General features: G+C 27.6%; 2 protein-coding genes across 3 annotated transcripts in view; both read right to left on the bottom strand.

The window, feature by feature from the left end:
• LOC136985481 (cell adhesion molecule Dscam1-like) overlaps nucleotides 1–8,776 on the bottom strand; it is a 112,688-nt gene extending 103,912 nt beyond the window's left edge. The window contains exons 1-4 of the mRNA XM_067282769.1: nucleotides 6,342–8,776; nucleotides 5,819–6,142; nucleotides 2,647–2,808; nucleotides 2,034–2,192 (exon numbers count right to left, since the gene is read on the bottom strand). Coding sequence (XP_067138870.1) covers nucleotides 2,034–2,192; nucleotides 2,647–2,808; nucleotides 5,819–6,142; nucleotides 6,342–6,429 — 733 coding nt within the window. The 5' untranslated portion in view covers nucleotides 6,430–8,776. The remainder of the gene's footprint in view (nucleotides 1–2,033; nucleotides 2,193–2,646; nucleotides 2,809–5,818; nucleotides 6,143–6,341) is intronic.
• A 134-nt stretch (nucleotides 8,777–8,910) lies between these two features.
• LOC136985493 (cell adhesion molecule Dscam1-like) overlaps nucleotides 8,911–16,641 on the bottom strand; it is a 134,472-nt gene continuing 126,741 nt past the window's right edge. For both annotated transcript variants that reach the window (XM_067282785.1, XM_067282786.1), the window contains 4 exons: nucleotides 15,219–15,300; nucleotides 14,945–15,029; nucleotides 10,195–10,316; nucleotides 8,911–9,628 (listed from right to left, as the gene is read on the bottom strand). In XM_067282785.1, the coding sequence (XP_067138886.1) occupies nucleotides 9,576–9,628; nucleotides 10,195–10,316; nucleotides 14,945–15,029; nucleotides 15,219–15,300 (342 nt within the window). In that variant the 3' untranslated portion in view covers nucleotides 8,911–9,575. The remainder of the gene's footprint in view (nucleotides 9,629–10,194; nucleotides 10,317–14,944; nucleotides 15,030–15,218; nucleotides 15,301–16,641) is intronic.

The raw sequence follows: 16,641 nt of genomic DNA, 5'->3' as shown, positions 1-16,641 counted from the left end.
AACACGTTTCGTTTTTTAAAAAACTATATTTTTTGATATACAATTGTCTGACGTTTAAAATCTAACATTATATTCAATTATTTACATCAGAAATTAATTAGAAAATTATTAGTTTTTTAAAATTAGAAATCGAAAATTTATGAAAGGAATTATTGTAGTATAAATTTAACTTTTTTAAATTTTAATAAATATTCTTATTTAATTTTTAAGTTATGTATATGATAACTGGTTTGAAAACTTGACATGATTTGTCGTATTTAATAATTCAAAGATGTAATTATGAAAAATTTCGTTGTTCTGCATATCTATATTAAATATGCAAATGAATTTTGTCTGAAAATATAATTCAACTTCTGTCAGATGAAAGAAGAGGATATATCTCGAAGGCATTTATATAAAATGAAATTTAGAGTGAAAACTTTGATTAAGTTTGGTTTATTAATATAAAATACATAACTTGGTATATTTATTTAAAAAGTTATAAAACTAAAGGTAATTTTTTCGTATAAAAATATGTTTATCGTTATAACAAAAAAATATTAATGTAGTAAACAAACTTTCCATAGATCACTGTTAAATTCATTCAGAAGAATTTAATTGATGTCAGGAAAGTTCAATGTTAAAAGTAATTTGCAGAACCTCGAAAACCTCAAGTATCTGATACATCTTATCTCCTTTGTAATTTCCTAAGGTTGTCCTCTCATTTTTTAACCTACAGATTACGCGAACCTAGTATAATCCATCTTTTGTCAACAGAATATTCTCTTCTTTGTTAACAGTCAGTTTTCTACGAAACTTACTACATAGTGAAAGAGGAAAAAAATTATGGAAATAAAAAGTGAGTAGTCTTATTTCGCCTTCTAAATTTTCCTGGAACCTGAATGAAAAATGAAAGCCTGTCTCAACGACGTGAAGGCGTGTAGATAACGATTTTGATTTTGAGCAGCAAAAAGAATAAAAATTGGTTTATGAGAACTCGTGATTTATCTTTGGTATATGTACAAAGCATAGAAACTCTCTACCCATTATTTTTTTCTTTTTTGGAAATTATAAACATGCATTCAGTGAGACAATGAGAATTATTTTCCGAGCAAAAGATTTATAAATGTTATTTCATAAAAGATATCTGCTAGAATGCCTTTTCATCTAGAGCAGTTTTTCATCGTTATCTAAAATTACAGAATTTATACATCTGGAAATATAAATTTTAACTTAGTAATAAAAATTATTTATTTCTGTTTCCACATGTAAACATTAAAATAAACCAATTCCGTAATCAGCAACGTGGAAATTCAAATGTAAATTCTAAACGAAAATCACAACTATAATGATAAACGATTTTACCATCAAACGTATTTTATTAAAAAAACATCTAATTTTTAAAATATTTTTCTTTATAACTTTTAAAATAATATATTTTTTACTTTGAAAAATGAACACTAAAATATTTTAAAATTTTTTTCATTTTTTATTCGGTGTAAGAAACTTCATTTTTATTTTTACATTATTATAACATAAATAAAAATTTTCCATAAAGAATGTTGAGCATTGAAAAAGTCCTCCACTGAATCATCATTTTTTTTTCTTTTTGTTGAACGAAAATATTCTCTCGCATAAGTCAATAATATGTAAATATAGGTTGTTTGTTGCAAGATAATTTATTTTGTCTCTTCCGATGACATAATAGAAGTGCAAATATTGAAATTAATTATTTAGATTGACTGGATAGATTACATTTTAGATGCTCGATTGCACGCAAGATGTTCCAAAAATTGCGAAACGACAGCTGTTCGTCTTTCGAATTTTACAACTCCAAAATGAGTTCAAAATTTATAGTATGTCACGACTAACTTAGTTATATTTAGTAACATTCTCAATTAAAACGTTTAAAATAATCTAATTTAAATTAAAGGAAGCCAATTTAATAAACTCCATTTATATCAAGAAGACGATTATGATATCGACATCCACAAGTTTATTTTAAAATAATTTTTTACGTATATTTTTAAAATTAAATGTTGATTTTTAGTCACCTGAAACCTTTAGTCTTCCCCAGTTTGAACTGAGAATTTTTTCTCCTGTAAGAGTGTTTTCGACTTGACAACGATATCTACGTTCACCGTCTTTTCTTTCAACGTTAAACACATGGAGTGTTCCACTTCTGAACGCTTCGTACTTCTTTCTGATGTAACCTGTGATGATTAAAACATACAACACTTTTTCTTTTATCTAATGATATCATCAGTCTTGTTTATTCTAGACGTTATCAATAACGAACTTCCTATCGGAAGAGAATGTGTGCAGTTGTTAATGAGTTGACCTTTGAGGTCGTTCACATGAAGTCTCAATTTACAGAATATCTATAACTTATTTTCTAATAGAAAAGACTTTTCAAATTATTATACATTTTCGATATTCCGTAAATATAAAAACTTTTTAATTTTTAGATAACTTTACGTTATATAATCTGTTAATAAGAAAGTTTTACTGAATATTTTTATTTTAAGCTTACATTTTAATAAAAGCCAAGTCAATATTAATAATTATATAAAAATTCTTCCTATAACGACATTAATCAATAACGAAATCTTTGAGACAAAGTTAATTTAAAAATTAGTAGAAAGAAAAATAAAGTCAGTAACTCACCGCGCTCCTTTTGAGTCAATAGAGTCAATCCATCATCAGTAAGCCAACCAACATGTTCTAGGATGTGGCTGCCCAAAGCAGGAATGTGACACTTGAGGACACCAGTGTTACCTAATGGAACGTGGTTGTCGTATACGACAATGTCGTAAGTCTGTGGCGTAACTAGCAAAAATAGAAGAATAAAAGGAGAATTTTCGATCAGTTATATATATATTTTTTCCCTTTTTCTTCTTATCGTTTCGTACCTTGAACTTATCGCATTTCGACAGGGGTATTCTTCCGAGCCCTACTCGAAATGATTCATGATTTTGACTTTGTGCAAATAACGTCTGTGTGACATTCGGTAATATTTGTTATTCCTTATCTATTTTACTGACTGTTGGCACTTCTCGTAAATATTAGAGCTCCTTCAATACCATTCTCCCTAAAGACATGCTGCGGATTATAAAAACCTTGATAGCGAATACTATGTAAGACGATTTCAGAGAAGTGCTTTTCAAAATATTTTTTACTCGACAAAGCAAAAGCTTACACAGAACTAGCAACTATAAAATACCAGAAGATAAACTGTGCTACTAGTTAAGTGGTTTCTTCTGAGCTTTCTTTAATAATGCTATAATAAATAATACTGTAATAATGGGAGATATAGTTAAAACTTCCACATCTTAATAACATATCTTATCTTTATGAATTTTCTTTAGGATTTGAAACTTTCTAATGACTATTTAAATACATAATTTATAAAAAAAATTTAATATCTGTAACACATATTATTTTTTTTATTTCTAGTAAAATTTCTAAAAATGTAACTATACTTGTTTATACTTAGAGTTTAAAAATAATCAACGTGTCGAGAATTTTTTTATTGATGTTATATTTTGTAGCGTATTATTTATAACATGCTTTATGAAAGTTGCTTACTTGGAAATTCTAATCCTAAATATTTTTCACGAAAGATTTACTTTCCACTTTTCTTATAAATCCACGAGAAGAAGAGAGAGAAAGGGGATGGAATGAATTATTATCATTATTATTATTACACGCATTGTTGTATAACTAGCAAAAATATAGAGAAACAGAAATATGAATTAAAGAAAACTATAGAAAGATATTCGTTAAAGAATAAATCTAACAGAAGTAAAATAAAGAAAATGTCATTCTTCATAAAACAAATTGATTGTATATATTAATATACATAGTATATACATGTTTTTTTATTATATTGTTTGTTCATTTGTAAAAAGTAATATGTCTAAAGTAAGTTTGTTTACTGAAAACTATTCTTTAAATATAAAAAGAATCGACGAAGAAATTTCAGATTCGAGTTGAAAATATTGTAAATATTTCAAATAAAAAACAGAAATAAAAGCTTTTCGAATAAAATTTTATTAATATCATTCAACATTTTAAAGATTAATTTTGATTCACATGAATAGAATATTTTAAATTTTGTTATACAATTCAGTTATTAATTAAAGACGAGTTGCTTTACACTCTTAAAATAATGCAATATATTTAATATTTAATTATTAACAAGCAGAACGCGTAGTAATCATTTAAAATCTTAAATTTATTTTAAGTTTTCAACACCCGTGATTATAAACAGGTGTAAGGAACCGCTACGAAATCCATCACGTGTGTTACATATTCATTGAATTGGCTGGACAATTGCGAGTATATCCCCTTAAAATGAATTTTCTGCGAATATTCTGAAAGCATAGTACTGTCAATAGAAGATTAACGGTCTACTTTCGTCGTAACGTTATTGAATTCCGATATGAAATGAATTCAGATGATGAATTTAATAAGACACTTGTCGATCTATCTTATCAAATATCAGGGTATCCCGTATACATTGAAAAATAAAGAACAGTTTTAATAGGATCAAGGACAAAAACTCTTCTGATGATACTCTCTCTCGCTTATTCTGTGTTTCTTAAACTAAAATAAATATTGTGACTCGATAGACGTTTCTAGTAAGTAAAGAAAAAACCAGCCAAGGTAATTAAATTCCTCATGCGTGAAATTCGGAATTGGACAAATGGGAGCTTGTCTGGAATTTTTATCATTACAAAGCTTATTCCAGTGGAAGACAAATATATATATAGGCATATATATTATTTTTATGCACGTATTGTGCGTGTTACAGTAAGAAATTATCATTAGTTAATCGCCAAAGATCCTATTTTGATTCGTATTTAACAGCTGATACGATGGTTTGGAGGTATAAAAAAAATTGTTTTAGGATCATTTTAAAAGCTTTTATAAAACTCGGCCATTTTTTTCGCTAGTTTTATCTCGCTATCCAACGCATGAAATAATGCTTGTTTGGTGGAAGTTTAAACTCTCTTGCGTCTTAGAGTGTTAGTTGTAGCCAATATCATAGTTCACATCATAGAAAAATGGTTTCTTTCTTTCACCTTCGATAAATGTCAGATTTAAAAAAGTGCTATTGGCAACATTTAGTGATAGTATGTAGTTACTTTGCAACCAAGCGGAAAAAACGTTTCAAGTTATGATATATGAGAAAAGTCCGAGATAAATCTGAAGTTGTTTGACTCTTTCATGAAATATGTACTTCAAGTATATATTTTGCAATTCCAATACATTTTAACGTTTTAATTTTATTAAAGTAGTGACAAAAATAAGAATGGAATTTTGATTAAAATTTTAAAAATTAAATAAAAAATTTAATAATTTTAACATTTTTAAGTTAAATATTTTTCTATTTAAAAAACAAAAACATGTATTTGATGTTTATAAAATTGAATTACAACTTTCCATTATACAGTAGAAGCATTCTATAGAAGAAAGTAAGCATTTGATTTCTTATATATAAACAACTTAAAAGAACTAATAATGCTATTTATTAAATCAATTTATTGAATGCATGCTTCTATTTCTCTGGGAATATATTGTCTTTTATATTACAAAACTTTTAAAATACATATGAAGTTAGAATATAAGAAAACATAAAAAAGGAAATAATTTTAAAAATATATTATGCACAAATAAAATAAACACATTCCTTTTACTCTAAGAAAATGATTTAATATAGGAATTTTGCGTGCTAAATTTTATATAAAATCGTTAACTAATAGATAATTATTATTATTAGTTCTGTTGATAAAATAGGATAATATATGGCTAATATTACTAAAATGACACTTACCTGCTTTGACTTCGACATCTCTGCTTCCAATAGTTCCTACTATATTACTAGAGACACATCTATAAGTACCAGAGTGAATATCGGATCTATAATGGTCATCGGGGAAAGGAGGAAAATTGAGAGAACCGTCGGGACGGACATGTAATAAACCAGGTATATTTTCAACAGTTGATCCACTTTTTTTCTTCCAGATCACAAGAGGTTTCGGATTACCATTTACACTACAGGCTATAGTAATACCTTGAGTACTTAAAAACACAACGCGGGAAGGAGGTTCGGTAATAAAATAAGGTCCAGTGTAGTCTTTGTTACTTGTAAATCCTCCTGAAATGAAGCATTAAATGAGCAAACACGCCAACGATTAAATCTTTTAGTGAAACCACCATTTAATTTCAAGTAATTTACATGTGACTCGTTATTTTAATTTATTTTTTTATTGAAGAAAACGTGTTTTATAAAAGTAAATATATCGATTATTTACATTTTAATTAATCGATAAAGCGTACGAAAAAAATAAACTCACCTAGTATGTGATGATAGGTGTTTATATATGAAAGTATTATCCATAGATTTTTTGCAGTTGCAGTTAGAGCGGTATAAGAAGCAGCCATAGCAAGCACAAACGCCCTCCGCTCTCCACTGTGACCGAATGTCAGTCTACCACGTTGGATAGGCACCGTCTACAGTCAGCTTGTACAGCCAGCGCCACGGCCAGACTGGAGCAGAGTCAGAAGGTATCGTATGTGATTTTGCTAACAGGCTCGTTTTATTTCTTAACAGCGTGTCTAGGGGGAATTTTAACTCCATCAATTGCACACATTTTCTATCTGAAAGTTTGCTAGTTGAAAGTGTTTTGGTATTTTGCTCCCCATTAGTGATTTCGATAAGCTGTACTCTCTCATTTACGGCTATCGTCTCTCGTTAAGAATAATCACACAGAGTAGAAGCGAAGTAAAATAACCTGCAACGTGATATTTTGTTGCTTGTACGGACAAATAAAACGGATCCTTTGCCAAATTTTTAAAAGCGGGAGCGATAAATAATTGGCGCAGATTTTTTGGATGATTAGGAACCGTGTAATGTAAAACTGGAAAGTTAACCTAACCAAAGCCACAGTAATAGAAAGCCACAAGCAAGTTCTCTATTTCGCGATCAATACTGTTTTTCTTTAATGGCAAAACGATTACTTCAACATCGCTCACAAGCCGCGTCACTGAACGCCTTATCAGGCTAGAGGCACGCTCGCTGGGTCTACAGTAATGTTACTTGCCTTCCACAAGGCATAACGTTGTTTGGCAACGTTTCAGCTCTAGGATAGTTGGATAGGGCGAGATACACAGTGAACAAACATGGCCACCATTATAATGGCGTTTAACGTGGTCTAGAAGATGAAAGATTATCTTCTTTGTCCACTTGGTCCAACAAGAATTTTTCCCATTACTTCTATCATTTCGATTTTCTTTGCAATTTTTCAGTAAAAAAGTCCACCGCATCCCATTTAGTTTACATAAATAAGGAAAAGCCTTTACTATATATAAGCTATATAAATTTACTTTTTTTTCTCCTTCTGTTTATTTTTATTGCAAAATCTCATCTTTTAATGGGATAAATACATTGAACAAATACATTACGTTTAAAAAGTAAACTATTCGTTATATCTATATTATTCTTTTGCCAGTTTTAAATTTTTATAAAACAATAAATCGGCAATAATATAAAAATTTAGAAAAAATAACAAAAATTTATATCAAAAGATTCCAAATATGCATCGTTCGTCTCCTCGCACTTCAATATAACATTTACTGGCACTACCTAAACAAGCAATAAAACAATTGCAACTATGTTACTTTCCACTTTTTAGTCATCCATACGCCGATAAGGGAGCAATAAAATTCTTGCAGAGCTATATACTACCTGTATTTTGGATCAATTCAATTTTTCAGTTCAACCATCACTACGGTGGATAAGCAGACAGATCTCGTATTATAAAATATTTTCAAACCATTCCACATCCGAAGGAGATCGGTAACAGAAGAAAGAAGAAGAAAAAAAAAACTCTATAACAAAGTAAAAAAGAAAAAATAATAATAATACGTACAGTAATATAATATCTTGTATATCTCGTAGAAATTGCGAAAATGAAACCAGTACAGGATAGAAATGAAAAATACAAGTCTGTAATCAGAATCTAGCCATCGAGAAATCAATAAATTGCCAATAGATGAGACAGAAGGAAAGAAAAGGAAGAAAACGGGGTTTCATTGTATGACATTTCTGTCTTGACCAATCGTCGATAGACCTAATCGTTGACTGTATGGAACTCAGAATGTCTGAGTCTTAACTCTCATTTCCGGAATTCAATCATTGCGGTTTTTGTTCTCAATGTCAATAATCCGTGCATTGTACTTCGAGAATCTTGAAACGTCTTTAGTATAAGTTCTAGTAAATTACACCTACACGAAAAGTCTTTCTACGTTTACTAATGTTATATTTATAAACTCCGCGATATTAATAAAACCGATAGGGTATTTTTTGTGTAGATGATAAATTTTCTTGTGCTAAAAAAAATATAAATTTTATATACATATTTTTTTTTCTTTATGAGAAATTTAATAATCCAACACCAAGCGATTTATTATCACCGTAAACATATTCGTTGAAAAGATAAAAATTGTTATCTTCAAATAACCTGTACATTTCTTTCATTTATTTTAACTAAAGAAACGTCATTCATTTAGCAAAAAAGAATTAGTTACTGCTATTTTTTTCAAAAAATTTTTCTTTTTTTATTTCATATGATTACAATACTAACAAAAGAAAGAATTTGTAGAGATCGTGTCTGCTTTCAATATCCTTTGTTGTAATGTAGCACCGCATTTACATAGAAATAATAAACTATAGCAGAATTCTTTTATTAAATACCAAGTAGAAACAGGTTATATATTTAATCTTTTTGATTATTTTTTTTCTAATAAAATTATTTAAAATTTTGTATAAATTTAATTCGTTTTTATACATGCGAATCACAGTTAAGTTTCAAGATAAATAGGAAAAATAAATTATTCATTCTAAATACAAAAAGGTCACTTAAATAAGAATATTAATATTATTTTGGTGAATATATCGAGTAAACATTAAGACTAAAAAAGAGGACAAACACATTTAAAATATAAACAGACAAACAATATTTATTCACTTGGTGGACTGAACACAAAATGGCCACATTATTATGCACTTCATCTGAAATCAGATTTTAAATAGGTCAACATATTAAAATCTCTACAACCTGGACTAATTCTAAAGTTCTATTTTAGACTTAACTGATAAGAATCTATTATTCATTGAAATAATTTATACGTATGAATATTAACTTTTTTTTTCTATTCCCCTCCTTCATTTTTTTGATTGACTGATGAGTTCATATCTGGCATCGTTTCAGAATTAAAACTGCCAGTTGCCAAATATAGATTATATTATCTGATTTCAGATGAATTGTAGTTTCACAACGTACTTAAATAATTGAAAAACATTATCTTTGACAACATAACTCGGTTTACAACCTTCATTTTTGTTTATTTTTTATTTATGATTTTTCCTCCATAACGTCATAACAAGAATTATATTTTATTCATTTAATGTACGTAGTTTACGTTTTTATACCACTTTTTTCCTGTGGAAAGGAACGAATCGTCGTAAGATTCTCCTGGAAGTTCTTTGTCGCTGTTCTATTTAAATTATACAGCAATTTTTGGGCAGTTTAATATACGTGTGCCATTTGACGAATCAGTTGGTCCCCTCGTGAATGAAAATCTGTACGAAAAGACATGAAAAAGAAAAAAAAATACAAAGAAATCTTCAAATTTCCGTTAAAGTAAATATACATAAAACTTTATTGATCAAAATGTACATTTTCATAAGGGATAAGTAATAAAAGCAGATAGAGAATTTAATAGTTTCAGAGCAATAAAACTAATCCTACTTAATGAATTAGCGAATTACAATATTTCGAATTTATGACAAAATACATCTAAATTTCAAAATAATACGTTTTGCATGTCATTAAGTGACCGTAACAAGATAAGTTACATCGTTATTATTATCGAATAACGATTTAAATCTGGAAGTAAGCCTATTTTACAAGAAAAATTAATTATATTTTTTCAGTACTGCACAGTAATCAATAGCAGTACAAATCTTTTGGTGTAATTTAATTAGATCATTTACTGAAAAAATTTCGTATAAAATCTATTAGAAAATAGAAAAAAGTTATTTAATACAATGATATTATATATATATATATCTAAAGAAGTCTTTTTTATAAGAAAGAGAAAGGTATTTTTATAGATTAAGTTATATAGAAAAAGTATTTTAATCACCTGTTCTTGTCCAAACCTCTTGATGTCTATCGCATTCAGTTTCCGACAACTCCTCAACACTATCTGTTGGTGGAGATGCTAGCACCCCTAGGTCTTCTATATCGCTTTCTACGGCAGAATAACTAAAAGAAAGATAAGGTTTGCTAAGCTTTACGTCTTTCAATGATTTATTGCCCACGATACTGGAAACAAGAAGAAACGCCGAATATCCCGGATTCTATGTTGATCACGTCTACAAATTGGTATACTCAGTGAAATGATATATTGGTGGTCTAAAGAATATCTTTACCAACCAAAAACATGGGATTAACTTCCAACATTAATATATTAGGACGTGTTTATTGCGACATGTATGAAAGTTGATATAAATCAAAAAGATTGCTTATACCATTATAAAATTTTGATCGATATACAATAAATTATGCAATAAAAATTCTTATTTCTATTATAATAAATGTTTATTACTAATTACTCTTTTAAAGCCAATTAAGATACATTCGGGATTAAGTAACTCTTCATCATCTCCTCCATCATTTACAACCGATAATTATCTTATTAAACAAATTAAAATTCTTATTAACAAAGAAATAATGTAAAAAAAATAAAAATAAATAAACTGAAAAGGAAAAAAAAAAATACAGTAACTTCAGTTCACTGATCGATTTTTGTCTTATACTGACATGGTATATGATCGTACATTCCGTTTCTGGAATATATCACTGTTGATCAAACGTATCACTAGGATACGAAGTTTATAAAAACGGCACAGAAAAAATACTTTCGTTCAAGTTCAATAACATGTATTGATAGATGGATTTCTGGAGGAATATCTCAAGAATCCTCTGAAGCTACGATACAGGTTTCCAGATTTCTGTATGTATACTTTATATATATATCTATATACAGTACTACTCGATATATATAAATCCATAACTTTATAAGAATTATAATATGTTTTAAAAACAACTTTGTATTGGTATATATTCCAATTTTTATTTACAATTTTATCTTAAAACGAATATATTTTTTCCAATTTCGTCTAAAAAATTGTGCGAAATATATATATATACGTACTTCAATACGTAGAATTAGGCCTATACAGACTATTATAATTTTACCACATGTTCTATCCTGTTATTGTGGAAATGCTTAAATAAATTATATAAACTGTACAAACGAGTATGGCTATCACGCAAAGAAACGTGTTTTAACAACATTATATAAAGCATTTTTTATCATCGAAAACGATATTTTTGACATTGCAGACAACAAACTTGATAGAAAAATTAAACAACAACGCAACATTTTATCACTTAAATGGAGAAACTGAATTTAAGTGATTGATGATTGTTAGAATTTTCACACTTTAAATGCATTTTACAAAGGCAATTAATTCTTTCTTTGTCGTACTAAAGACGTAAAAATACAATAATTGAAGGCAGCAACAAATTACATTAAAATTTTTTAAATCACGTAGAATGTCATTTAAGTTTTGCTAAATAACATTCTTACCTAAGCAAATAATTGAAATTGTCAATAAAATTTCTTTCTTCTGGCCAATTGCATTATACTAAGCAAGCTCTGAAGAGAAACACGAAAATGACATCTAATTATTTAAATTCAAAAAACTAATTCAATATTATTAATGCAGCTTTTCAATTAAGTTTTTAATTAGTAGTTTGAAGTTATATTTTTTTCAAAATTTTTACATTTATATTTATGTATTCGAAAATAAAGAAAATATATATATATATATTATTAAAATAAAGTCGCCATAATTAGCAAAACTCATTTACACTGTTACAAAAATAGATTTCTTTACTATTTGTAGCCAATTCGTAATTAAAATATATTAAAATTAAATTATTTGCTAGGCTAAAACACTTGAAGAGCTGTAAAATTTATTAAAATTCTCATTTGACGAGTAGATTTTTGTGAAAGTACATATATCACACATTACGTCAAAGTCATTAGATGAGAAACCCATAATAAGTCGGCAGCTAAATAATCGTAAATGTTGCTATTGTCTGTAACCCTGAGGCTAACTTAATCAACAGTGGCTTCCTTATCATCTTCACTATTCGCCAGCGAACCGTGCGCAAAATAAACGAACTTGGATTACTTGGAAAAGTATAACATTGATTTAACCTTGTAAACTTCCAAATGATGCAATCACAGTCCAATCTCGCCCGAATTAGCCATGTAATAAATCAAGTAAAATGATGCATATCGTTAAACAATTAATAAACTAGGGAAAAATCTTGAGAAATGATCTTTTTCTTATTGCTGGTTTTACGCGAAAAATGACAAGAAGCAATATTTTGATTGTATTTCAACTCTTTATAAACAACATGCATGAAGGGTTTCATTTCTCTTTGAAGTTGTTACCATCTTTTATCGTTAAAACGTGTTCAGATGACTGGGTTTCAAGCAGAAACTAGAGTGGAGATAATGAAAACTCGCCACTTCTCAACGCCTACCTGGAGCGAAAACACAGCTACCAGGCACGTTTAGTTGAATAACGTCGGGAAATTATTGTTATATTGAAGACGGTGAGGTATACGTGTCGGTATGAAACTGTTAGTTCATTATGCTTCGGTGACGATACAGCTTCCCGTCACCATAGCAACGAAACGTAATGGTTCATCTGTGTGTCCGATTCCTTTGTCTTGTCCCCGTGCGATCTGACAGGCAATCTGTTGTGGTATCTGCTCTTCCTTTGTTAAAACGTATCCAGTTACTCCAAGACGCTGTCGAAAACTTCTAACGATTATGTTGCTGACACAAAGTGATCGATAGAGTCAAATTTATGCTGTTTCTGTCATCTCCTTTGCAACTGAAACGCAATACTTTGCCCCTAGCAAGAAGCTTAAATTGTATTGTTCCTTTCAATTGTCGAAGGCTCATTGGGAATAAATACTTTTTCGCAGATTTCATAGGAGCAAACAAAGAACAGTTTACGGAGCAGACATTTTATAATTAAATTTCAGAAATCATTAGTTGCTACTAACAATTTAATTTATTGCTCATCGTTTGGAAAGGATCTATATAATCATTTAGTAAAATAATAAATTAAAAACAGAATTTTATTTTATTGCAAATATATATATATTTAATGCAAAAGTTTGTCGTCTTTTAACATATTATAAAAAAGTTTTTAATGCGAAATAAAAGAAAGTTTTCAGTAAAGCAACGCCATAAATTTCGGAAAATAGGATTACCATAGGAACTCGGATGCATTTTTTATTTCTAATTACATTTTGCATGAATTCATTAATAATTTAAAAGTTATAAACTATCAATTTATTGATATAATCAAATAATTTCTTATTAGGTATCGTATACGTAATTTATGACAATTTCTGATTAAGCAAAAGCATAAAATAAATATAAAAATTATCAATAAAAATGTAAGAAAGTATCACAAATGCCTATTGTTCTCTTGTTAAAAAGTTTTGCGATTTGTTTGCATAAATCAGAATTTTAATCGAGAACGTGAATAAAACTATCCGCTAATAAAAAAATGAAATAATAATATCAAAAATCAAGATTTCATTATGGATTACGTCTTCATTTGATGTTCCCTTTCAAAAATTTCTGTTCGTTTCGTTATTTACATATTTATAATTCTCATTTTTATTAAAAAAAGACAACGTATTTTCGATATACCAAGAATTAATTCAAGAAGATAAATGTAAATCTTATCATTGCTTCATATTTACATTAGAAACTAAGCATTTTCGTAATAAAAATTGATACTAAGATAAAAATCGCGAGTTTTTCAATATTAAGAATATTTATTATAATTACGGCTATTTATTTTATGTATCTTTTATTATACGTTTCTGATAATCTTTTACATTTGAATCAATAACACGACTAATTACTATTAAAATAATCATTAAAAAACCCACATTAAAAAGGGTAAATTAAATTAATCTCTTTGAGAAAACTTTAATTATGTCTTTTTAATTAAACTTTTGAGAATAGATTAAATCGGTGTAAAAATCATAAATCTAAACAAAGAGACAAGATCATAAATAACAAGCATAAATTAATTTTATTATTTTTGATTTTTTTCAAATCTGTTAATTATCTTATATTATAATAAATATTAGAAGTTTCGGTAATTTAAAAGAAAAAACGCAGAAATAATTTTTATTATCTTTTTATCCCTTTAATTAACAGATTCAAATCTGTATAAAAATTTATAACTGTTTTCGGGGAAAAAAATTAAGAGATACTTCATTAAAATGTGCAAAAATCTGTTATAATCTTATGATAATTTTGTTTGTTGACATTTCTGTATATTAAAAAACTTTTCATTAAAATAAACAAGATTTAAGGTCTGAAATTTTTCCTTATATAAAGTTATTTAATATTTGACTGTACTCACTTCGAAAAAACGTCAAAATATCGAATTCGAACAAAAATTTGATTTGGAGATTTCTATTTAATAAGTCAAATATCGACTTTTTCCGAAAATACGTTATTTTACGTACCATAAATATACAGTGTAGGAATAATTCCAACGTAATTTTGAACTTCTGCTCTATATTTAATAGTAGTACCCAGTAATATATTAAATTGTACGAACGTCAATCATAAAATCAATAATTTCTTTTTACAGAATGTATATTTTATATATATATATATATATATATATATATATATATATATATTTACATACAATATATATGTAAAAATATATAACGCGATGAAATAACAAAAATAAAACATGGAATATTACCTGTCAGGTTTAAACATTTTAGAATTCCTCGAATGTATAGCAGACCAGCTTATATTATCGGAAAGACAAGAATTTGATGAAATTCCTGCAAAGGTGAAGAATTATTATATGTGTATATTTTAAATTATATATATATATTTTTTTAATATTTATTTTATATAATATTTAAACCTTTATGTTAATTAATGTAGTGTTTATCTCATAATTATCAGCATTTTACATAATACCTTTATCAAGTCAAGTGTATAAGTGAAGATAAGGCTAAATCCCTTACCAGGATGAGATTCAATGTTTCTAGACATCTGTCCACTTCGCGATTGTGTCCAGAGCTTTGCGTATGATGTGTAGTCTTCAACCTATATAGAGTTTTGGTAAGAATATATATCAGAATCGATTTATACATTGCCTGTACTTTAAGAAGTGTCATCATCCACGAAATTTGCATGTAATACCTTACTCGGAATTAAATGTGATAAGAGAAAATACTCTTTAACCTACTAGAAATGCAAAAGCAGTCTTATTGAAGTTTTACTACTTAATTCTGTTTATTCTAGAAAAAACTGCAGATAATGAGTTTTGCTTGGAAATTCTCACAAACGATGTTGTAATCGAATTTTCATTTTTTATTATTTTTTTAAAATATTTTTTTAAGACTTACACTTTTATAATTATAGCGTATTCGCTTAGATTGATACACGTTCGAATTTAGATTATCGATTTTTAAAAAAAATATTTTTATGTAAATTTTAAAATAATTTAAGTTTAATGCATTCAATAAAAAAAGCGAGAATTTTAAAGTACGAAATTTATATTCATCTTATGTTACATAAACAATATCAATCATATTCGTATAGAATATAAGCGTTGTACGAATGATTATATATTTCCATTTATCTCAATATGTCATCAGAATGAGAATATAAAATGTAAAATGATTATTCAAAGCCAAATTTTGTGATTTATAAACGTAATTACTAGAATTATTGATCTAAAAATTATGCTGCCGATGATTAAAATTTAAATTTCTATAGAAGAAATCTTTATTTTTCCTTCCTTCAATTTTTTAAAATATGCTTAAATCATTTTTTAAGCTATAAAAAAGTAAAAAGAAATCGCCCAGATATTGTTTCAAAAATAAAAAATATATATGGGCACATTATACGATAATCGCGAAAAATATCTAATAAAAAATAGCCTTAAAATACAAATATACTTTACATCAGTTAAAAATTGTGTATAAAATTTGATACAGATCAGAGTAGTGTTCTAAATCGTTAAAGATAGAAGAGAATGGAAGCAGAAGTGATAAGTAAATACATTCGTGGCCAAAAATAGGTACAATAAAACAGGATAAAACAGAAAAAGAAAATGAAAATCTCTGATGTGCTTTCACTTCTCTTTCATAGAATTTTTATATATAAGCAGTTGTAATTTCGATCATTAAAATAAAAATCTTAATGGGACAGTAAATTCTTTATTAGTTACTCTACCCTTTAATTAGAATTTTCCATTTAAAAATATACTCTCCTTAAGTTTCAGATGATTAAGACTTATTTTAAAGTGTCGGCTACTTCAGAAGTAATTCTGGATGTATAATAATAAATGTAAAATTCAAGCTGGAAAATAAGAAAATTTATTTTGAAAGAGGTATTTGGAGATTTTACATTAACAACCATTCTTGTCACGTAGTTTGGGTA

This window comes from Centruroides vittatus, unplaced genomic scaffold (genome assembly GCF_030686945.1).
Source record: "Centruroides vittatus isolate TY-2023 unplaced genomic scaffold, ASM3068694v2 contig_970, whole genome shotgun sequence".
In the NCBI taxonomy this organism is placed as follows: domain Eukaryota; kingdom Metazoa; phylum Arthropoda; class Arachnida; order Scorpiones; family Buthidae; genus Centruroides; species Centruroides vittatus.
Note: the sequence above shows the minus strand (reverse complement) of the source record. Positions and strands in the feature narration are given on the sequence as shown.